A 24,803-nucleotide genomic window follows, 5' to 3' on the forward strand; every position below is an offset into this window, starting at 1 on the left:
TGCAGCGCCGGTTCAATCCCCGGCTGCTCCCTGGCCACCGGAGGAGGGTCCCACATGGCGCGCAGACCTCTCCTGCCACCCGCTGCTCCCCTCAGCAGTGTACTTCGTCACTCTGCCTGCTCTGCTCCCCGCTCTGGCTCTGGTGAATTCTCTCACCCTCCCGCGCTTCTGACTATACCCAGTGCTTGTATAAATAAATAAAATAAATCTTAAAAAAAAAATTTTTTTTTTCTAAAAAAAACCCAAAAAACAAACAAAAAAACCCCACCACAGTATTCACAGTTTTATCTGAATGCAGCTATTTTCCTTGAATATGAAAGAATAGGTACTCCCCAGATTGTTAAAAATCTTTGGTTAATGTCCAGAGTACTGAAGAAGTTTGACAGTTTTTTTGCCAGTGTTTTTGTTGCATTTTTCGAGATTTTTGGAAGTTCTTACTCTAGTTTTTCTGATGATATCTGAGTGATCTGATGATAACTGAGTGATATTATTATCATCTATCACTCAGTTATTTCTTAAGGAGGTCTGGATAATAAATTTAAATATCTGTTATATTTTTCCATGTAGTTAACAATTTCTGATGCTCCCCATTTCTTTGTGTAGATTCCTTTCTGTCGATTTTCATCTGTTACCATTTTCTTTCAACCTAATTGACTTTAATATTTCCTTTGATGCAAGTATGTAATCCTTTTACTTGGCTAACAAGTTCTTTACTTCATCTTTGGAACTGCATTTATGAAGCATAGTTTTAATACATTTGTCTTGTTTTATCAGTGCAGTTGTGGCCTCGTAAATTGAATTGGGTCATTCCTGTCTCTGTTTTTTTTTTTTTTTTTAAGGAAGGATACTCTTTTTTTTTTTGAAGATTTATTTATTTGTTTGTTTGTTTATTTATTTATTTATACAAGCACTGGGTACAGTCAGAAGCGTGGGAGGGTGAGAGAATTCACCAGAGCCAGAGCGGGGATCAGAGCAGGCAGAGGGGAGCAGCGGGCGGCAGGAGAGGTCTGCGCACCATGTGGGACCCTCCTCCAGTAGCCAGGGAGCAGCTGGGGATTGAACCGGCGCTGCAGAGGCTGCGGGCAGCTTCGCAACCCAGCGCTCAACCGCTGCGCCACCGGGGAGGCCCTATTCCTGTCTCTGTTTTAAATGATTGTGAGTGATTATCATTTCTTCTTTAGATGTAGATAGAATTCAATAGTAAAATCATCAGAACCTGGAGTTTTCTTTGCTGAGAAGTTTTTTTAAATGAATTCAGTATCTTTATTTTTTATTTTTTTTAAATTTATTTATACATACAAGAACTGGGGTACAGGCCAGAGGTACCAGGGGGAGGGAGAGTGAGAGGATTCACCAGAGACAGAGTGGGGAACAGAACAAGCAGATCCACTGAAGTACACTGCTGAGGGGAGCAGCAAGCGAGGCAGGAGAGGTCTGTTGTGCCATGTGGGTCATCTCCCTGGACAGGGATCAAACTAGTGCTGCAGAGGCTGCTGATAGCTTCATAGTGCTGTGTCTTAACCCTTTGTACCACCAGGGAGGCCCCAATTCAATCTCTTTAGTATAGACAGAGCAAGTCAAATTATTTTTCCTGAGTGTATATCCCTTACTGTCATTTTAATGTCTGCTGGGTCTATAGTGATGTCATGTGTTTTAGTCCTGATTGATATTGGTTATTTTTGTTTTTATGATTTTTTTTAATAGATTCCAGACTAAGTTCTTATTTTGTTTCATTTGATGTAGGCCAAGTGGTTCTCAACTGGGAACAGTTTTGCCCTCCAGGGAATATTTGGCAATGCCTGAAGTTAATTTAAACATTTATTTTTACCCTTTTTATTTCCTATACAAGAATTTTGGTTTAGAAGTTTAATTAGATTCAAGAGTGTAAAGATCTGGATAAGAAAACTTCATCTTTATTAGATTTATTTTACTTATGCATACAAGAGCTGGGGTGTACATCAGAGGTGGGGGGCGGATGAGATGATTCACTAGAGACAGAGTAGGGAGCAGAACAGGCAGATCTACTGAAATCCACTGCTGAGGGGAGCATTGGGTGAGACAAGAGAGGTCTGCTGCTCCATGTGGGTCAGCAACCTGGCCAAGGATCAAACTCATGCTGCAGTGGTTGCTGATAGCTTCATAGTGCTAAGACTTAACCCCTTGCACCATCAGAAGGCCTAAGAACACTTTATCTTTATTTTGCATTCTTCATATTGCATCATACCAGGAGATTAAATTTAGTCATTTGGTTAAGGTAATGAATGTCAGATACCTAAATATCTCTTTGGCAGTTAGCATTTATAGGGCAATACTCTCATACCTTATATATCCTGTTACCCATGAGGCTTTAGTATATCAATTAATGATCCTTACCTGAATCAGCTTCAGGCTTCTAAAAGAGTGATTCTTTCAAATATGTTGTTCTTTTCTTCCTTTATTTCTAGCATTCTTCAGTAAGGAAGAGCTTTTCTTCTTTCACTCCCTCTTTTAATAGTAGAGATTCATGAATTTTTATTCAATATAGTAAAATCAATTCTAGTTATTCTTGATGCTCTGAAATCAATGTCAAATAAAAAAATAAAAATAAATAAATGAAATCGATGTTGTCTCCTTCAGAGATTCTCCTTTGTGCCTTTGGTTGATGTTGCTAGTCTTGAGCACTTTCTGTAGCGCTCTCAGCACAATCAGATGTCATAGGCCTAATTTTAATTTTCCAAATCCTAGTCATAGAACTATTTCTCTAATTACCTTAGTACTCTTTAGTAGGAGTGGGATTTAGAACTAAGATCTGGGGGCTAGATATGTTTTTTCTTACTGGTTTGTTGTTTTTTTAGGTCTTTAAAAGGAGGACCTGTCACATTTCATTATTAAATGGTTCCTATTGATATTGCCAATCAAAATTAAATATTTAAAATTTTTTCCTTTCATTAAAAATCTTGGTTCCTATTATTCTTATGGTTCCTTATTTGCTTTATCTTAAGGTAAACATCAAATAGTTTGAAATTACAGTAATTGGTATTCTAGTGAATTTTTTTTTCTTAAAAGATTTATTTATTTATGCATACAAGAGCTGGGGTACAGGCCAGGGATGCGGGGGGTGAGAGGATTCACCAGAGACAGAGTGGGGAACAGAACAGGTAGACCGACTAAAACACACTGCTGAGGGGAGCAGCGGGCGAGACAGGAGAGGTCTTCTGCACCCTGTGGGTTGCTCCCTGGCTGGCCAGGGATGGAACTCGTGCTGCAGAGGCTGCAGACTGCTTCATAGTGTGTTGCTTAACCCCTTGCACCACCAGGGAGGTCCCTAGTGAATTCTTACTAGTACTTTAACCTGAGTGAAGTTTAAGCTGACTTTATAGTTTTGTTTCTTCGAATTTGTCCCACTCAAGATCAGTATACTCAGAAAACCATGTTCACTGTTAACTTGGAATAATGATTTTCTTTGCACATGTTAATATTTGATAAGCAGTTAATCTGTGTTCAGTGTTAGGAATTGCTTTTTTACTTTGACATGGTTTTGCATATATAAAACATTTTCAGTTTTTCAAAAATCAAATCTATAATAAAAGCGTATGTAAAAAAACTTGCTCCTGTTTCTATCCTGTCTACTCCAATACCCTGTAAATAACCATTTCTTTCGTTTTTGGTTTAGTCTTTTAGATGTGTTTTGGCTTTTAAGTAGCCATAGAGATTCTTATTTCTTCTGTTTCCTTAAACAGAAGGTACTACCTATGTATATACAGTCCTGTATATTGCTTTTATTTTACTTACATATTTTGGAAATCACTCTACTCGTCCAAGTTTTTCCTTTGTCGGATCAGACATAATTTATTATTCATAACAAAACCCACAATTTTGAGTGAATTTCATAATTGATTTGGTTTGTAAAAGAAAGCACATTTCTCAGTGCCGGTGGAACTTGCAATCTAATCTTCATTGGTTCTTAATTTCTTTCTGTCAAATAATAAGGTTTATTCATGTAACCTAAGGTCTCTTCCCCACCAAATTCTCAGGGAATAGAGAAGGTATGGGTGTGGTACAGACTGTTGGCAGCCTGATGCTCTTATTTCAAGCTAAATTTTAATCCTCATATCCCTATTTTTATTTTGGCAGTTGTAGTCACTTTAGGTAAAAGGAATATGTGTGTATACATATACATATATGTATATATAGTGCATTATAGATTTACATGAGAATAAAATATGAGTATCCTTTCAGTCTAGCACAATCTGTTATAGAAGGATCTTGTAGGATCTGTTCTTAACTCTGGAATGATAGAAAAATTTTCCTTTCATTTTCATGATCTTAAGATGCTAATCAATTGAATATTAAAACATTATCCTGTTCCTTGCTGCTTTAAAGTGTTCAGAATTCTTTGTAACGTTTTGTTCTTTGATGGTGATCTCTCTGTTCAGTGTGTGCCTCTGTTGTGTTGGGGAAACTGATGCTTCTGGTTTCCAATCTAGTCAAGCTATTATTATTACTTGAGTCATATCTTAATATTTATTTTACCACTGCATTGTGGCCTCCCTTTTCATCATTTGAAGAATTCCAATATTTTTTTAAAGATTTGTTTATTTATGTATATAAGAGCTGGGGTACAGCCCAGAGATGCAGGGGTGGGGGTGAGAGGATTCACCAGAGACAGAGTGGGGAACAGAACAGGCAGATTGACCAAAGTACACTGCTGCCCTCAGCAGCAGTGGGCAGCTGGCTAGACAGGAGAGGTTTGCTGCACTGTATGGGTTGCTCCCTGGCTGGCCGGGGATCGAACTCGTGCTACAGAGGCTGTGGATTGCTTCATAGTGCTGTGCTTAACCCCTTGCACCACCAGGGAGGCCCCGAAGAGTTCCAATATTAAATCAGGTTTTTCAGAGAGGCACTCAAAACAGGGAAACAGCTATAAACATACTTCATTTTTTTTTAAAGATTTATTTTATTTATTTATTTTATTTATACAAGCACTGGGTATAGTCAGAAGCGCGGGAGGGTGAGAGAATTCATCAGAGCCAGAGCAGGGAGCAGAGCAGGCAGAAGGACCGAAGTACACTACTGAGGGGAGCAGCGGGCGGCAGGAGAGGTCTGTGCGCCATGTGGGACCCTCCTCTGGTGGCCGGGGAGCAGCCAGGGATAGAACCGGCGCTGCAGAGGCTGCGGGTAGCTTCGCAACCCAGCACTCAACCGTTGCACCACCAGGGAGGCCCAAAACATACTTCATTTTGGAGGTCTTTTTTTTTTTTTTTTATCAATTAGATATCAACATGATTTTTCTGCAAAATGCATTCAAATGTGAAGTAAAAATATTTAAGGTAAATATTTAACTGTTTGCTGTTTAACTCTGAGAAACAATCTTTCTTATTTTTTCTGCATGTCTGATCTTTGTCACAGAGTGGGAAGAAGTGTTGAAAGTTTGTAGGGAAAGATAAAGAGTAGATGAATTAATTAAGAGACTTCTGAGAAGAAGGTATTTGCAAAGTTTTGAAAGTGGTAAATGTAATTGATGGTGAAGGTGTATTTTCTGAGAAAATTTTCAATTTAGATTTATCTTTTCTTACATGTGTAAGAAAATCTTTTCTTACAGGTATAAACCATGGAATAAAGCTAATTATGGTTGAATGCCTGCAGTTTAAAGATTTAGAGACAGAAATTTGGAGACCAGCAGATGTTTGCTGTCTTTGAATTCATTGTTAAAGCATAGCCACTTCGGGGCCTCCCCGGTGGTGCAGCGGTTGAGCCCTGGGCTGTGAAGCTGCCCGCAGCCTCTGCAGAGCCGGTTCGATCCCCAGTCACCGGCGAGAGTCCCACATGGCGCGCAGACCTCTCCTGCCGCCCGCTGCTCCCCTCCGCAGTGTATTTCATTAGTCTGCCTGTTCTGTTCCCTGCTCTGGCTCTGGTGAATTCTCTCACCCTCCCGCGCTTCTGACTATACCCAGTTGATTTTGTGCAAATGTAATTACATAACTACTAGATTGATTTCTGTATCCAGATGTCTTCAGAAATACAGGTTTGTGAAATAACCTAAAACCAAAGCACAAGTTTTGGTTGGCAAATTCTTGTATATGTACTCTGTTAAATGCATAGATAGTGCATGACTCCCTGGTGACCTATGGGTTAAGTCTCAGCACTGTTACCTCTGTGATCTGAGTTCCATCCCCAACCAGTGAGCTAACCTACATGGGCAGACCTCTCCTATCTTGCCTGTTCTGTTCCCCGCTCTCTCTGGTGAATCCTCTCACTCCCAGCACCTCTAGCCTTCACCCAGTTCTTCTGTGCAAAAAAAAAAAAAAAAAAAGGAAAGTGCATGACCATCATAAAGAAGTACTTTTAGAAATTAAGGAAGGTTCTTTGTGCTAAGTTCTCAGAATGTCAGGTTCTATTAAAAAACTATGAAAAGAGGGCCTCCCCTGGTGGCACAGGCGGTTGAGCACAGCGCTGTGAAGCTGTCCACAGCCTCTGCAGCGCCGGTTCGATCCCTGCGGGCCAGCGAGGATCCCACATGGCGCAGCAGACCTCTCCTGTCTGGCCTGCTGCTCTCCTCAGCAGTGTATTTCGTCAGTCTGCCTGTTCTGTTCCCCACTCTGTCTCTGGTGAATCCTCTCACCCTCCCATGCATCTGGTCTGTACCCTGGTTCTTCTATGAATAAATAATTAAATCTTAAAAAAAATTATGAAAAGAAAAAAAATTTAGCTAGTGTTGATATATTTTTGCAAAAATGTTTAAAGATTTTTAAGTATACAGTATATAGAAATTTATTTTTACTTAACACTCATTTGTAGTTTTATTATATACCAATCATTGCTGTCTTTTTTTTTAAAGATTTATTTATGCATACATGAGCTGGGGTACAGGCCAGAGTTGTGGGAGGTGAGAGGATTCACCAGAGACAGAATGGGGAACAGAACAGGCAGACTGACTGAAATACACTGCTGAGGGGAGCAGCAGGCGAGACAGGAGAGGTCTGCTGCGCCATGTGGGTTGCTCCCTGGCTGGCCGGTGATTGAACTTGTGCTGGAGAGGCTGCAGATTGCTTCATAGTATGGTGCTTAACCCCTTGCACCACCAGGGAGGCCCCCCATTGCTGTGTTTTTTAAACTCATAACAAGGCTACATATTTTCATGTTTTTATGAGAGTATGCTTTTGCTAATGATCATTTTCCCCCAGTAGTTTAACAGTCATCCACATTTAACTTAACATGAAGCTTTTTTTTTTTTTTTAAAGTTTACGTGTACAAGAACTGGCATACAAGTCAGAGGTGTGGGGGATGGGAGGATTCACCAGAGACAGAGTCGGGAACAGAACAGGCAGATTGACTGAAATACACTGCTGAGAGGAGCAGCAGGTGAGACAGGAGAGGTCTGCTGTGCCAGGTGGGTAGCTCCCTGGCCGGGGATTGAACTTGTGCTGCAGTGGCTGCGGATAGCTTCGTAGTGCTGCATCTTAACCCCTTGTGCCACCAGGGAGGTCCCTAACATAAAGCTTTTAATCTCATATTTTGTAGTGAAAGTTACAAATCACATTACTCAGTGATTTCACCAAAATAATATTTTATGTTACAAAGGTTTTAAAAATAATAATTATTATAGGCAGACATTCTATATTATATATATTAATGATACAAGGAAAAATAGTGATCTAAGTGGAAATAGAAGTAAACACCTCATGTGAAAAGCATTTGTTTTGCCTTGTTTACTTTTTACAAAGTAATCACTTTGAAACTTTGACAGCATGTAGGTTTGAAAATACATTTGGATTGATTATCTTTCAGCAGCATCATGTATCATCTATCCTTTTTATGGAATTTTATTCTTACACCTTCTGCAGGTTGAGGGAGGCAAAATAGAACTTCTTAACATTTGTAAGGAAGGTGCTTTTACTTTTACCAGAATATTTTCTATTTTTGTTATGACACTGTTTTCTTGTTGGATTCCTCTGTTGGAGGACAACTTTCAATTTATTTGCTTTAAGTACTTAGATTGTGAAGGTTTGTTACTTTTGCCTTTGCCTTATGATTTGTAATCACAAAATTACACCTAGTTACTTCTCTGGTACATTTAATATACATGGGTCTAGATAATTCTCTGGAACTACTTAGGTAGACCAGAATTAAATAGGTTTGAATCGATGACTTTTCAAATAGTTATCTTCTACTCCCTGCTCAGTAAACTATACTGCGTGGACCCTGAACTGTTTCTGACTCATCTAAAGGTTAATGTAGCAGAAAATAAAATTCACCTTTCATTTAACCTTGTTGGAGTTAGTAGGGGGTGGGTTGTGAGTATCTGACATATTTTCTGCTACCCTTCTAGAGAATAATGTTCTATTTGCATTTATCTATCACTTGGAAGATGCAGGGGAAAGTCATTAGTATAGACTATTTCTCATATTTGATTTAAAGCTGGTATGCGCATCTATAGTGTTACCTTTAGTTGACACTCAGTAGATATTAGTTGATTAAAGGAAGAAACCTGGATTCTATTTCTAGCTCTGCTGCTAAGTAGATAGTTTTCTGCACTGTTGTGCACACTATTAGAATTCAGCTGGTTTGCATTTCACAAGGACTAAGGGCCAGAAAGTACCATGAGTCAAGATACTGAGTGTTTTAAGGAAAAAACAGCTGGCATGCTGTGCTGCTCTAAAGGTGAGAAGGCAAGACCTGATGTGCGCTGCCTTAAGATGGAGTGGCCAGACTGAGTGAAGAGAATGTGATTTCATCCACGCGTGAACCAGATACACTGTGGCATTAGTGGGTCTTGTTATACAAGAATATAGTTCTGGCATATGGTATAGCGATTGCTCAGGGCCTAGGTCATTTTACTTCTGTTATGAATAGTCAAATTTCATTTGGCCCTGGGCCAGTGAGGTAGTGGTTAATTTTATGGATTCTTTAGAACCATTTTGAGAATAATTTCTTTTAAATTGGTATTCTTCCTGCAATTAAATATAGAACATTGAATTTTGACGTACACCCTCTCCTTCCCACTTGCACTGTCATTTATTTCCCACCCACTCTTACCCAACACTCCATCGAGCTTCAATTTTCTTTTTATCTCTTCTTCCATCTATCAAACTATTTCTTATCTATGACACTGTATATGGTGAGACTTGCTCTCTGTGTCAGCATGAGATCAGTGATCAGGGCCAGGTAAGTATCTGGGTACAAAGAAGCTGCCTCACACTTGTTCTGGCTCTACTACTCTGTAACATTCTCTAAGCAGCTAGGCTGCCACTGGCGGCAACAAAGGAGTGGGTTCCTGCCCTTTTCTTCTTTCAGATTGAATTTAAGTGTATGGCATTCTAGTTCTTCTTGTGGTTAGCGGCGTCTTGCTTGGTCCAGAGTCAAGAATCACCTCTTCCAATCCTATTGAATAGTTCCCCCAGAGAGTGAAGACTGATTCTCACCCCTTTCCCTCACCCTTTTCTAAATTAGCTCCTGTATGAGTTTCAGAGAGGTATTCACAGTTCCTTGACCACAGGCCAGTGGGAAGTGCTGGAGGAGGCGAGCACTCCTATGATCTGTTTCCTTGTGGATCTGGTGGTCTGACCACCACAGGGCCATCTTTTGCCTCTTTGGGATTTCTTAGTTCTCACTTTCTGGCTTCATATCTCTAATAAATGTCCTAAGATTCAAGCTACTGTTACTCTTTATTTTTTTACCTAGTATCTTACCTCTCTTTTATGGCATCTTTTGACTCTTGATAATATAGTCTGATGATACACTTATTTATCTAGTAATTTTTTAAACTATCCTTTATCCTTCCTTTGCCATTGGAAGGTTTTGGAGAGAGCCATTTGCTCTTACAGTTCTAAAAGAGGTTAGGAGAATTTCAGAATCTAAAAATTAGCTAGTAGAAAAGTTCTTGCTATACTTTTAATGACAGAATCAAAGAGGAACAGATGCTTTTAACACATCTTTTATAAATTTTGGTTTTGATAACAACATTTTCTTTTTCTCAGTTGCATTAGGTCGTAACCAACCTTTGAAAAAGGAGAAACCAAAATGGAAAAGCGATTATCCCATGACAGATGGACAGCTGCGCAGCAAGAGGGACGAGTTTTGGGATACCGCACCAGCTTTTGAAGGCCGAAAAGAGATATGGGATGCGTTGAAGGCTGCGGCACATGCTTTCGAGAGCAATGATCACGAACTGGCGCAAGCAATCATTGATGGTGCAAACATAACATTGCCACATGGTAGGTCTGGCCCTGTAGGACTTGGGGAACACTGTCAACTCATTTTGAATAGCAGGAAACACATGGGAAGTTTTCTTTTTCTGTTTTTTTTTTTTTTTTTAATGTACCAAGGAGTAATGTTGTTCTTTGCTTCTTTGTATATCTTTCAGCTGAAGAAAGTTTTAGTTTTTAAATTTTTTAATCTCAAGGAAGAGAACATTTGATAACCTCTGCTTTCTAGTTTCCATATAGTCTAGTTCTTCATCATCTTCCTCCCTCCCCCAAATCTTTTAGAATCACTGTTTCACTTTCCCTCCAGCACTGAAGAGGCACTCTCAATTTAGAGCTCAGAGATTATAGAGACTCCATCGTCACTCTTTTGGTCATTACACTTTTTTTTTTTAAATTTGTTTTTAATAATTAAATTAAAAAAATTTTTTACATCATTGTACCTTTTTAAACAATATTTGCTTCTCCCCCAACCCCCTCAGGTGTAGTCCCTATAGAATTTCCACCCGTGTACCATCACCTCAGTCCCCTGTGCTCCTCCCTCTGATCCCTCTCCCTCCTCCCCTGCAGAATGTCTCTAATTTATAATTGTCTGTTTTTGCTTTGTTGTGTTTATGTACTGTTACTATTTTTTTTTACACTGATATCTTATTTGGTTCCCCTATATTCCCGATATAAGTGAAACCATCCGATATTTTTCTTTTTCCTTCTGACTTATTTCACTGAGCATAGTTCCTTCTAGCTCCATCCACATTGCTGTGAATGGCATGAGTTTATCTTTTTTGATTGCTGAAATCAAATCTGTTTTTAGCATAATGAGCAAACCTAAACTTGGAAGTGTTCTTAAGGGCAGTTTTCAATGATTATGGCTCTGAGTATTATTAGAAACCTCTCTCCTTTGCTATGGAATGTGACCCTGAAGACCATTGTCTACTTTGAATGTTTCCAGAGGCAGGCATGTGCTGGACCCATGATCATTCTCTTATTTGGTCTCCTTTATTAGAAATACAAAAAATTTATCAGGGTATACTGAGACTTAACATGTTAATTTATATTCTATTCTTTGTTCTTTTGATTACTGTATTTGCAAGTTTTTCTTTTCAATTTTTCAAATTAATATTTTTCTACATTGCTTTTTCCACACATATTAATCACCTATATTCTCTTGCATTGTTTCCTATTATTCATTATCAGGGAATAAAAAGAAGGGCCTTTTTTATTACCATAGCTTCAATTTCTTTTTTATTATCTCCCTTTTTTCTACATTTTCAGAAGATCTTGCTTTTCATTGTTAATCATCTACTTTATGTCCTTCAACTCTTTTTCAAATAAAAGATACTTAACTTCCATCACCATTTTCTAAATCTCCATTAATTTGTTGTCACAGATTTGTATTAATGACATTTATTGAGTACCCACTGTATGTGGATCACTTTTTCTACACAGGTATAAAAATGATCCCTCCTGTATTGGAAAACTTTATATTAAAATGCCACTTTCGTATATGACTTTTTAGTCTCTATTTGCATGGATAGTCTCAATTCTTTACTGTGTATATGTTTGAGGTAGACATCAACTCATGCCATTACTTTTTTTATCAACAATTTGTCTTCAAATATTGTCTTCAAATATAACGGAAAGGGTTGTAAAGGAATTTGACTTATTTTACAAATAGTTTTATCATCTTTTTAGAAAAAAAACCTCCTATATTTTTTAAGCAGAATGTATTTATATTTGCATAGGCCTACAAGTGGGGGTGGGGGTGAGAAAAGTTTATGTTATGTACTATCTATGATTGTTTTATTTAGAAGCCTGAGATCCAGAACCCTTAAACTTTGACTTCCTCCTTTTGCAGTTATGATAGTTATTTATAGGAATATTTAACTGTAGTCTGTAATTGTGGCTTCTTTTACAAGTTCATGGAGGCAGAGTAGCTCTGCTTCATGTGAAGTGGGGCCCATGCATATGCTGTTGGTGATGGACTCAGATCTTTAAGGATTGTGGTCCCTCATTGCTGCTTATCTGTGTGAACTGCCAAGAAAAATAATGTCGTTGACAGCTCCACAAACAAACAGATTAGGGAAAATTTTTCTTGGAAAAATTAGAATATTGGATGAGCCTCTACCCCCTTTCTATGTTTAAGGAATGTTTTCTGCTTTGGCTAGAATGAAACTGATGTCTGAGCTTCCCTCTTTTAAAGTTCTTTAATAATTTTCTGCATCATTATATTGTCCTTGATAGCCTTGATTGAACTCCCTTGTTCATATCTGAAACTTATCAAAAGTCCATTTTCTTGGGTGAACTTCGAAATCTAAATAGCTGTTTAGATGCTTATATCTATATCTGCTCATTGGTATTATAGAAATTTCATCCATCCACACAGGTGTCCTTTTGAATTAATATTTCTCTGTCCTTTGGGTAGATTCCTAGGAGTGAAATTGCTGGGTCATATGGTAGCTCTATTTTTAGTATTTTGAAGGTCCTCCACACAGCTTTCCATAGTGGTTGGACCACTTTGCATTCCCACCAGCAGTGTAACAGCTTTCTCTTCACATCCTCACCAGCATTTGTTGTTGCCAATTTTTAAAATATTTTCCATTCTCACTGGTGTGTGGTGGTATCTCATTGTGGTTTTGATTTGCATTTCCCTGATTATTAGTGATGTTCAGCATTTTCTCCTATATCTGTTGCCCATTTGCATTTCCTCTTTGGAGAAGTAGCTCTTTAGCTCTGCTGCCCATTTTTTGACTGGATTGTTTGCTTTTTTTGTTGTTGTTGTTGAATCATGTGAGCTCTTTGTAGTTTTTTTTTATTTAGGGTGTCTCTGGTTACTGTCTCTCTTGCTGTGCAAAAGGTTTTTAGTTTGATGTAGTTTGATGTAGTCTCAGCAGTTTATCTTTTCCTTCATTTTCTTTGTTTCTGGAGAGGAGTCCTCAGAAGATGTTTCTGAGGTATATGTCATGGAGTGTTTTGTGTATGTTTTCTATGTATTTTATAGTTTCAGGTATTACATTCAAATCTTTTATCCATTTTGAGTTGGTTTTTATGTGGTGTGAGGTAGTAGAATGACTTAATTTTCAAGAAAAGAACAGAATCACTTTCCTCCCATGATTCCTCTTTTTACTGTGATTCCATTGAATATTATGTTCTTTGTTACAATTATAGTCATCAGGTCATATTACATTTCTGCCTTGTCCAAGGACAAAATAAATCTGTACTTTCAAATTATCTTCCTCTGTTAATACCACTGATAAGTTTTGGGTATATTATTCTCAAATGGCAATAGGGCAAGTTAAGAGAGAAGTTGGTGTCATAATTATCTGGGAATTTTGTTTACATACTTATGTTTTCACTTTGAAAATTATTTACACGGCCTCCCCGGTGGCACAGGGGGTTGAGCGCTGCTCTGTGAAGCTGTCCACAGCCTCTTCAGTGCAGGTTCGATCCCAGCCGGCTGGCGAGAATCCCACATGGTGCAGCAGACTTCTGTTGGGCCCGCTGCTCCCCTCAGCAGTGTTTTTCAGTTGTCTGCCTGTTCTGCTCCTTGCTCTGTCTCTGGTGAATCCTCTCACCCTCCCATGCCTCTGGCCTATACCCCAGCTCTTGTATAAAAATAAATAAATCTTGGGCCTCCCCGGTGGTGCAGCGGTTGAGCGCTGGGTTGCGAAGCTGCCTGCAGCCTCTGCAGCCGGTTCGATCCCCGGCTGCTCCCCGGCCACCGGAGGAGGGTCCCACATGGCGAGCAGACCTCTCCTGCCGCCCGCTGCTCCCCTCAGCAGTGTACTTCGGTCCTTCTGCCTGCTCTGCTCCCCGCTCTGGCTCTGGTGAGTTCTCTCACCCTCCCGCGCTTCTGACTGTACCCAGTGCATGTATAAACCAAACAAACAAACAAATAATAAATAAATAAATAAATAAGACATGCCTCTAGAAAATTAAAAAAATAAATAAATAAATAAATAAATAAATCTTTAAAAAAAAAAAAGAAAGAAAATTATGTATTGGCAAAATTTTCTTGGATGATTCTGATATGGTATCCCATTTCCAGATTCTCCCATCCTGTAAGAGTTTTATTTTCCATTATCTATATGGCATTTTAAAACTTGCAGCCCTTAATTCCTGAAAGAGCTTATTTTCTTTCTCTGACTGCTATTTTTCGTTTATCTAAAAATCCTAAAATATTCCTAATATTTTGCCAGTGAAAACTTGTTATAGATTAGCATCTTGCCCAAATTAACATAAACAGGGTTTTTAAAAAAATGGTTATTTTCAATTTTCAGAGTCTGGTTCATAGTGACTAGTCATTTTCTACTAGAGCTTGTTCAGAAACAATACCTGTTTATTTTGTAATGATGAACATTTAATCCTTTGTAGAATTATGATATAGACGGTTAAAAAGAACTTTAAAAATTGTCTATTCTGGGGCCTCCCTGGTGGCACAGGGGTTAAAAGCAAGCGCTATCAAGCTATCGCCAGCCACTGCAGCACCAGTTCAATCCACGGCCAGCCAAGGAGCAACCCAGGTGGCATAGCAGACCTCTCCTTCCTCGACCACTGCTCCCCTCAGCAGTGTATTTCAGTTGATCTGCCTGTGCTGCTCCCCACTCCCTCTGGTGAACACCCCAGTTCTTATATGCATAAATAAAAATAAAATATTAAAAATTTTTTTTCTATTTCCCTTCCCTACCTTCTAATTTTTTAAAAAGATTATTATAAATATTTCTTTCTTTAACATTTACAATTAATGTTTTTTTCCATCTCCCTGCAATTCTAATGTAAAAGCGCCGCTTGTCACGTTCCTTACAGAGAGCAGTAACTGCTCAACATTCACTTTTCTCCAACTTCCAAGACTTCACTCTAATTTGATTTTTCTTCTCATAGCCAAACATTACCAGTTTTTCCAGTCTGTTTTTGAAAGTCTATTTCATGCTTAGGGGTGTGGGAGATAGAAAAAGTTATTCTTTTAAAAACTTTTTTTAAATTCCCTTCAAAATACAAGAGGGAAAGCAGTTGCCCCCAGATTTTTCCCCAGATCTTATCTCAAAATGTATCAAATGTGAATAAATTAAACTATGTAATGCAATTTACATGTTTTAAAACTAATACACTTATAAATAGCCTAAGTAGAACATTTCTATGTATAGAGAACCAACATGATGAAAATAACACCTGGACTGAGTTTCAGGAATAATAAAATACTAATAACTCATGTTTTGAATTGATAATATTTAATTCTCATGCCTGTAATAATCACCTATAACAATCCCCATTTTAAGCAGACCAGGAAACTAAAACACAGAAAGGTTACTTTATTTTTCTGAAATATAGGTCATGGAATTGGATTTTTTTTCCTTTTTTTTTTTTTTTTTTTTAAGATTTACTTATTTATGGGGTACAAGCCGGAGGTGGTGTGTGTGTGTGTGAGAGAGGATTCACCAGAGACAGATTGGGGAACAGAACAACCAGATTGAAATACACTGCTGAAGGGAGCAGTGGGCAAGTCAGAAGAGGCCTGCGGCACCACGTGGGTAGCTCCCTGGCCAGGGATCGAACTCGTGCTGCAGTGGCTGGGGATAGCTTCATAGGTTGTGTCTCAACCCCTTGCACCACCAGGGAGGCCCTGGAATTGGAATTTGAACACAGATCTAACACTAAGGCAACTTGATAACACTGTCATGGCATTTCACCTCTGTTTTCTATATAAAGTGACAGTACAAGTAATCTTCAGTATTAATTCCGTGTCTAACATTTTAGGTCCTCCACACTCTATAGGATACTTTAGGACAATATGCTTCTGTTACTACTTAAGAGAAACAAGTGGATTCTCTAGGACAGAAATAAACAGGAGATGCGTATCTGTAGACCTTGTTTCTAATTCGTTTAAGTGTGTTAGAAGCCCATTAAGAAACAGGCCCGGAATTTTGATTCCTTTAATGGTACCGATAAGAATTTCTTATTTTTTTTTTTAAGATTATTTATGCATACCAGAACTGGGGTGTAAGCCAGAGGTGCAGGGGGTAAAAGGATTTACCAGAAAGAGTGGGGAGCAGAACAGGCAATTCTAGTGAAATACACTGCTGAGGGGAGCAGCGGTTCAGAAAGGAGAGGTCTGCTATGCCATATGGGTTAGCTCCCGGGCCGGCTGGGCATTGAACTTGTGCTGCAGTGGCTGGCGATAGCTTGATAGTGCTGTGTCTTTAACCGGTGTCACCAGAGATGCCCCAGAACTCGTCTTAATAAATGTCATTGATAAGTTGTTTTGTGAATGAAAAGCATGAAGACCGCAACATAGTTGGAGACAGACTGATCATCAAACTTTGGTGTTTAGAAATGAAATGGCTATAATAAAGGTTCTGATGACTGATTGTTACAAATAAATGTTATATCCTTTTCTTCTTTCTATCCTCAAAGAAACAAAAATGATTTTGAGTTTTAAAATATAAGTTTAGGGCCTCCCCAGTGGCGCAGCGGTTGAGCACTGGGTTGCAATGCTGCCCGCGGCCTCTGCAGCGCCGGCTCGATCCCCGGCTGCTCCCCGGCCGCCGGAGGAGGGTCCCGCATGGTGCGCAGACCTCGCCTGCCGCCCGCTGCTCCCCTCAGCAGTGTACTTCGGTCCTTCTGCCTGCTCTGCTCCCCGCTCTGGCTCTGGTGAATTCTCTCACCCTCCCGCGCTTCTGACTGTACCCAGTGCTTGTATAAATAAATAAATTAAAAAAAAAATAAAGTTGGGTCAGTTTAAATAGAACATGGTGTCCAAGTGCTTCTGATCTGTTCTTTGTCCCTTTTAAAGAGCTAGAAAGAAAGAAAGATCAGTGTTCCTAAGCATTGTGGCACTTGTTACCCGGCTCTTAATCCTGGTTTGACCGTCATATGGCTTTAGCATTACATACATACTAAGACCCTTTTCACCTGTGCTTATAGAAAAGATGGTACACTTGGTACTTCTGAATGCTGCATTCTCTTTTAATTTTTATTTACATCATTGTTCATTTTTAACAATGTTTGCTTTCTTTTCTCAGGTGTGGTCTCCATAGAATTTCCACCACCATTCACCTGTGCACCATCACCACAGTCCCTGTGCTCTTCCTTCTCTCGTTCTGATCCCTCTCCCTCCTCCTGCCCTGCAGAATGTCTCTGGTTTATTGTTGTCTGTTCATTTTTGTTTTGTTGCGTTGTGTTTTTTATTATTTTTTTCTTCTCTAATGCCTTATTCGGTTCCCCTATGTTCCTCCTATAAGTGAAACCATCTGATATTTTTCTTTTTCCTTCTGACTTATTTCACTGAGCATAATTCCTTCTTGCTCTATCCATGTTGCTGCAAATGGCATTAGTTTATCTTTTTTGATTGCTGAATAGTTGAATGCTGCAGTCTTAATGGTTAATTTGGTGGGTTGAGAGAGCTAAACCTAAAAGTTTCTCCTAAAAGTCTAACTACCTGATAGAAGCTTGATATAATTCTTAGGAAAGCATTTGCCTGAGTGAGCCTCTAAGTTGTTGTTAGTCCCAGTCCCGAAAAACTACTTCTAATGTCTGGATGGAGGATAATTTTGATGGCCCTTTGACTTAGGTTTGTAGAGAACCCCATGAAGAATAAAGCAGTGGACTCAAACTTAATAAAACTTGATCCTTTGTGATAATGCCATAGGTGAATTTTCCTCCATAAGCCTGGCTCTCAGATTTCAACCTGTGTGAGAAGGGAACCAATATTCTTACTGAGTGGTTTCTCTGGATTTGTTTCATGTACAGCTGGTCCCCAACATATTATGATGGTTCAACTCACGACTTTTTATTTTACAGTGGTACAAAGATAACACATATTTGGTAGAAATCATACTTAATTTTGATCTTTTCTCAGGCATACAGTATGCAGTAGGATACTGTTGTAGGGCTGGCAGTAGCAGTGAGCCACAGCTCCCTGTCAGCCTGCAATCATGAGGGCACAGCAACCGCTGTCGCTACAGTAGCCAATAAATTACATGTTCAACACATTGTTATAAACTAGGCTTTATGTTAGATGCTTTCACCCAACTGCAGGCTAATGAAAGTGTTCTAAACACATTTAAGGTAGGCTAAGCTAAGCGATGATATTTAGTGGATTAGGTTTAGTCAATGCATTTGCAGCTTGTATTTCAACTAACAATTGGTTTCTCAGAATGTAACCCCATCATAATTTAAGGAACATCAGTACAAAGCTATTTTGCATATGTTTTTAATTCAATCCTTTGTGAGGAAGGTACTGTAATGGTTTAGAAACAGGTTAGAGACATTCAAAATTAGGATCTAAATTAAAATTTGGGTGTGATTGACTCCACTGCTCCTTCTATCAGGTGTCACTGCTTTGCCTGCAGTTTTCTCTTCCTTTATCAGGCTCAGCAAGGGCTGCCTGAATCAGAGGTCTAACCCACTATTTCATTCCTTTGCATTCTTTCTATTATTTCAGAGTTCTTGTCCTAATTTTAGCAGTTTCCTGTTCACTTACGTGTTTAGGCCTTTCTTTGCGATAGGAAGTCACATTCATTGAACAGTACATGATTGTACGCCTTCTGGACCAGTAAGAAAAAAGTCAGGAGTAGACATCCTAATAGGTTAAAAAGACATCCTAATAGGCCTTTGCCATCCAGTGTGGCAAAGGCCTGCAGTTGTAGAATATGACCCACTTAATTGATTTGGGGAGGGTAGTTTTCTATGTCAGGTTTCTAGTGTTTTAAAGACTACTCTTCTTCAACTATATTGAGGTATACATTGAGGTATGTTCAAGAGCATATACTTACACTGTAAAGTTTAATCACATGCACACCCATGAAGCTATCACCACAATCAAGATCACATTATCATGTCTCCAGAAGTTTCCTTTTGCAAAGATTGATTTTCCAACTTTTACACATTTGTACATGCAGCTATGCAAGTGTGAGAGGTAAAAGTTTTTAGAATGAGCTGAGTCTTATAGAAGTGAATACAGAGGACTAAGACTTGAAACCTTTGAACACTTAAAAGTACTTCTTTCTTTTTAACCTGAAAGACTGAGAAAGAGTTAAATGTTAGACTATGGTATTTCAGTAAAGCTATTTTTATTATTTGGCATATGTAGGGGGCAGGATTGGACACGGTGCAGGTTTACTGACCCAGCAGACCGGGTAAAGGAGGAGTCAGAGTCCTCAGTGGTTTTTGCAGGTCTTTTATTGGGATTTACCCGGTACAAAGCAGGCAAGTCTTCACTCTATATGGGCTCTCCGGCCTTTTCTCAACTTTGCTGCTTCTTTCTCGGCTTCTCTATCAGCTTCTCGGCTTCTGCTTGCGTCCCCGTGACGCCGACCTTAAAAGCCCAGTCTTAGCCCAGGTGAATCCCATCTACCTAGGCCCACACCCTACTCCAGGTTCCCGCCATCAGGAATGCATTCAGGACCGCAAGGATCCATCATCCATCCTGATGGCGGGAGGGCAGAAAAGCCTGACATTTTTTCCTTACCTAACAGCATCTAATTTAGTTTTACCTTTATAATTTTCTTGTGAAATAGTTTGAGGCATAAACAGCCATAGAAAACAGTTGACCAAGGAAAGTAGAAGAGCTGAGCCAATTATCTAGTTAAAAGAGAAGTTAGGGCTTCCCTGGTGGCTCTGGGGGTTAAGACGCAAACTATGAGGCTATCCGTAGTCACTGCAGCACAAGTTTGATCCCCGGCCAGGGAGATCCCCATATGGTGCAGCAGACCTCTCCTGACATGCCCCCTGCTCCCCTCAGCAGTGTATTTCAATCTGCCTGTTTTGATCCCCACTCTGTCTCTGGTGAATCCTCTCACCCACTCACACACACCTCTGGCCTGTACCCCAGTTCTTGTATGCATAGATAAATAAATCTTTAAAAGAAAAAAAGATAAGTTAAAAACAAGCTCAGAAAATTAAGTATAAAATCAGAACAAAAGGTGGAGCCTTCACAACATTCTTCCTACAAGGGGTGCTTTCGGGGCTTCCTGACCTGGTGGTGATGCCCTAGCAATCATTTATCCTAGGGGGCATCTAAGACCTGAGGTCTACCTTAGGTTTCATGAGAAGGAGGGAGAAAAAACAAACATGCTTCCACAGAGGACATTTGGGGAGCTCTGTAAGCAAGCCTGACTGGAACTTCTTCAGAACTGGTGAAGAATTGCTAAATGGATTATATCCTCAGTGGCTAGTGGGTTGGTGATCAGAACCTTTTGTAAATTGCGCATATAAGCATGGCTAAACGTGATTCTAGAAAGACCAGTCCCCCATTACCAACTTTTACACTGGTTCCTTCCCTTCTGTGTTTAAAAGCACAGGATTTCTTGAAGAAAAACTCTGTCTTTTGACTATGTCCTATGTTTGACACACTCATAAATATCATAGATGAGACATGACACTAATAATGTCCTTTTTGTCACATGTGATGGCCTCACAGCATTGATACCACCTCTGTCACCATTTTCTTTTGCCTCATTTTCCAGTTCCAGTTAACATCACTGGCAAATTGGGCTGCCTTTGGCTCTGTCGGTTTCCTGCTCCTTGTAATTCACATTTGACTTCTCATTCCTCTTGTATGTTTTCCTCTGCCTTTGTTTTCCTCTTGCTCCATTTCCTCCTTCCCATTAACCATGTTACTAACCTGGGAACCAAGCCCTTAGTTGTATTGCTACTGGAGGAAGTAAACATTTACTTCAGGAATATGATTATTTCACTCTTGATACTTCCTGTCTGTGAACAAGACAAGTTGCTTCTCTGCTTCAGTTTTCCCATTTGTAAAATGAGTAAACAGACATTTTTTTCAGAGGACTGTAGTGAGGATGAAATGTTCATGTGTATGAAGTGCTTAGAGCTAGAAATAGTAAGCACACTTAAGGATTTGTTTTTATGTTTAAATGTGTACATTTGAGGGCCTCCCTGGTGGTGCCAAGGGGTTAAGCACCGCACTACGAAGCAGTCTGCAGCCTCTGCAGCCCGAGTTTGATCCCCAGCTGGCCAGGGAGCAACCCACATGGTGAGGCAGACCTCTCCTGTCTCGCCCACAGCTCCCTTCAGCAGTGTATTTTGGTCAGTCTGTCTGTTCTGTACCTGACTCTGTCTCTGGTGAATCCTCTCACCCCCTGCATCTCTGGCCTGTACCCCAGCTCTTGCATGCATAAATAAATAAATCTTTAAAAATAAATATGTACATTTGAGAATTTTACTCTGCAAACTGCTTTCCCCATATGCTTTTTTAGTTACCTGCAGGTAACTTAAGTATCTCATTGAACCTGAAACAGTTAAAAATTAAGCAAAGGGGCCTCCCTGGTGACACAAGGGGTTAAGATACAACCTATGAAGCTGTCATCAGCCACTGCAGCACAAGTTTGATCCCTGGCCAGGGAGCTACCTACATGGTGCAGCAGACCTCTCCTGTCTCACCCGCTGCTCCCCTCAGCAGTGTATTTCAGTCAGTCTGCCTTTTCTGCTCCCTGCTCTGTCTCTGGTGATTCCTCTTACCCCCCACACCTCTGACCTGTACCCCAGTTCTTGTGTGCATAAATAAATCTTTAAAAAACAAAAAACTATGCTAAGGCTCTTGTAATATTAAATTCTCTGTCACTCTCATTTCCATGTTAGTTCATTCTTTTTGTTTTCCTTCATGTATAACCCGTCATTAGATCCTGCCAGTTACCATTGATTCTCTATACCATTGCTGAGAGCTTCAGTGTAATTGTAGTCAGGCAATCGTTTCAGCAGATTCCCCTGATTCCAGTCAGTCATTCTTCCCTCCTGCAACTGATGATCTTTAGACTTTGTCTTGTTTACCAGCATAATGGCTGAATGATTTATGTCTCAGTAGTAGCCAGCTCTGTTTGTTTTTCGTAGTATTATTTTAACTCCCGAACTTTTCTCTTAGCTTTTCACTATTGCTGTGCGGTAACTTCACATTCTATATCCACCTCAACAAAGCCACTTGCGGGCCTCCCTGCTGGTGCAAGGGGTTTAGCACAGCTGTGTGAAGCTATCCACAGCCTCCCCTGGCCGGCCAGGGAGCTACCCACGTGGCGCAGCAGACCTCTCCTGTATTGCCCGCTACTCCCCTCAGCAGTGTATTTCAGCCAGTCTGCCTGTTCCCTAAAGTCTCTAGTGAATCCTTTTACCCCCTGCGCCTCTGGGCTATACCCCAGTTCTTGTATGCATAAATAAATAAATCTTTATTAAAAAGAAAATAACAAAGCCACTTGCTATTCTTGTTATCATATCATTCCTGTTTCTTGGTGGCCTTTCATTTTTATTCTGTGTTGTACCCAGCACATATTATTGTATTTCTGCAGAGTTTTTCCTTGGCTCTGCCAATTCTAGTCACCTTCTGTTGTTTGATTGTTCAGCTCCTGTGTTTGATTTCTCAGTGTATAATTTGTATGATTTAGTTAGGTTTTTGAGGCATAAACAGGGATTCAGTTGTATCTCATCATCTTGAGGCATGAACAGGAATTCAGTTGTATCTGATCATCTTGATTATAAGCTCCTGGAGATCAAGAACAAGTTTAGCTCTCTTGTAACTTTTCCTTAATGCCAGTGACATGTCCTGCATACTTCTGGGTATTTAGTAAATGTTTATTCAGTGACTCTTGAGAATGTAAGAATTGTTTACTAATAATCCTCACAAAGTCCTGAAAAGGTTGTGTGATAGAGATCATTATTAGCAGAGCAGTTTTATCTTCAGTAGAGAGCAATGGGCCAGAAAATGGTGACAGATTGGAAGTTATTATTCAAAAGAGCTGGCCCTACTAGAGGAGTCATAAATTCTGGGGTAGTATTCAGCAATGGAATTTATTGTTCAAAAATGGTTTTTATTGATGCTTCATGATCCAAGATATTTAATTTTGGGAAAAGGGTAACCCATGAAACTATAACTTAAAAATGTAATCAAACCATATGAATACTGTGTGGGCTAGAATAAGAAGATAAACCTGATTGGCTGAATAAACCTAATGGCTGAATGACTTATGTCCCTGTAGTAGCCACCTCTGTCTATTTCTTTTTTTTTTTTTAATTTTTTTTTTTTTTTTTTTTTTTTTTTTATAGAGGCATGCTTTTTATTTGTTTGCTGGTTTGTTTGTTTGTTTTGTTTATACATGCACTGGGTACAGTCAGAAGCGTGGGAGGGTGAGAGAATTCACCAGAGCCAGAGCGGGGAGCAGAGCAGACAGAAGGACCGAAGTACACTGCTGAGGGGAGCAGCGGGCGGCAGGAGAGGTCTGCGCGCCATGTGGGACCCTCCTCCAGTGGCCTGGGAGCAGCCGGGGATCGAACCGGTGCCGCAGAGGCCGCGGGCAGCTTCGCAACCCAGCGCTCAACCGCTGCGCCACCGGGGAGGCCCACCTCTGTCTATTTCTCATAGGGTTTTTTTTTTTTTTTGGTGGGACCCTCGCCGGTGGCTGGGAATCGAACTGGCGCTGCAGAGGCTGCGGGCAGCCTGACAACCCAGCGCTCAACTGCTGCGCCACCAGGGGAGGCCCAGTATTATTTTTTAACTCCTGAACTTTCGTTACCTCTTCCATAGAGATTTTATTCACATCATTTGAGATCTGAAAACATGAATCCCTGACTTAATAGATTGAAAGGAAGAAGAAACTCAGCTCTCCATTCTGGTGGAGGAATGAATATTCACATGTAGGAAGAGCCCAAGTGTCTGTCAGATTGTACTTTGCATGAGATTGGTGTGTACTACTATTTTAACACTTCACGAGGCTGCAGTGACATTTCTAATCCTGGTTCCTAAGGAGGCTGAAAATGTAGACTGTCCTTCAGTCAAGACATCATTCTTGTTTCTTTTTTTAAAAGATTTATTTATTTTTATTATGCATACAAGAACTTGGATGTAGGCCACAGGTGTGGGGGGGGGGTGAGAGGATTCACTAGAGATAGAGTGGGGAGCAGAACTGGCAGATCTACTGAAATCCACTGCTGAGGGGAGCAGTGGGTGAGACAGGAAAGGTCTGCTTCACCATATGGGTCAGCTCCCTGGTTGCGGATGGAACTCGTGCTGTAGTGGCTGCCGATAGCTTCATAGTGCTGAGACTTAACCCCTTGCACCACCAGAGAGGCCTAGAAATCATTCTTAACGGAATGAATGCTTGGCTGCTTTAATTTGCAGTTCTGCTGTTTTATTTTTATTGGATATATTTGCCATATACAACATGTTAATTTGATATATTTATGTATTGTAATGGGATTGCTGTTGTGCTATTGAGCATCTCTAGCAGGGTATGTAATTGCAGTGCAGTATCATTGTCTATATTTCATTATACTGTGCTTTAGGTCTCTGGCTTAGTCACTAATTGCATGTTTATAATCTGCCTGTTTTATCTGAAGATGAAGCAGCTTATGTAAACTTAGAAACTACTTTAGAGGTCAATTTTATACTGCTTCATTTTGCTGATTAAGAAAGATATAAAGGTATTTCAGGTTAAGAATACTGCTCAAGGTTAAACATCTAATTAATATTAGCTAATTAATGGGCATTTTATTGTTGTCTTCTGATTCCAAAGTAGTGATTTGAAATAGTGCCTCTGTAAGAAAAGATTTTACTAGTAGAACAATTAAGTAAATATCTGCCATACCTATTAGATTGACTAGCTTCCCTCCCCTCCATCATCA

General features: G+C 39.8%; 1 protein-coding gene across 2 annotated transcripts in view; it reads left to right on the forward strand.

Annotated features, from left to right (window-relative positions):
• UBTD2 (ubiquitin domain containing 2) overlaps nt 1-24,803 on the forward strand; it is a gene marked incomplete at both ends in the record, with an annotated part of 60,494 nt that overhangs the window by 32,327 nt on the left and 3,364 nt on the right. Inside the window, one exon of one of the 2 annotated variants that reach the window (XM_084244133.1) lies at nt 9,957-10,193. The exons of the other annotated variant lie outside the window; for it this stretch is intronic. Coding sequence (XP_084100259.1) covers nt 9,957-10,193 — 237 coding nt within the window. The remainder of the gene's footprint in view (nt 1-9,956; nt 10,194-24,803) is intronic. 2 annotated transcript variants of the gene reach the window in all.

This window comes from Talpa europaea (assembly GCF_964194135.1).
Source record: "Talpa europaea genome assembly, chromosome: 9".
NCBI lineage: Eukaryota > Metazoa > Chordata > Mammalia > Eulipotyphla > Talpidae > Talpa > Talpa europaea.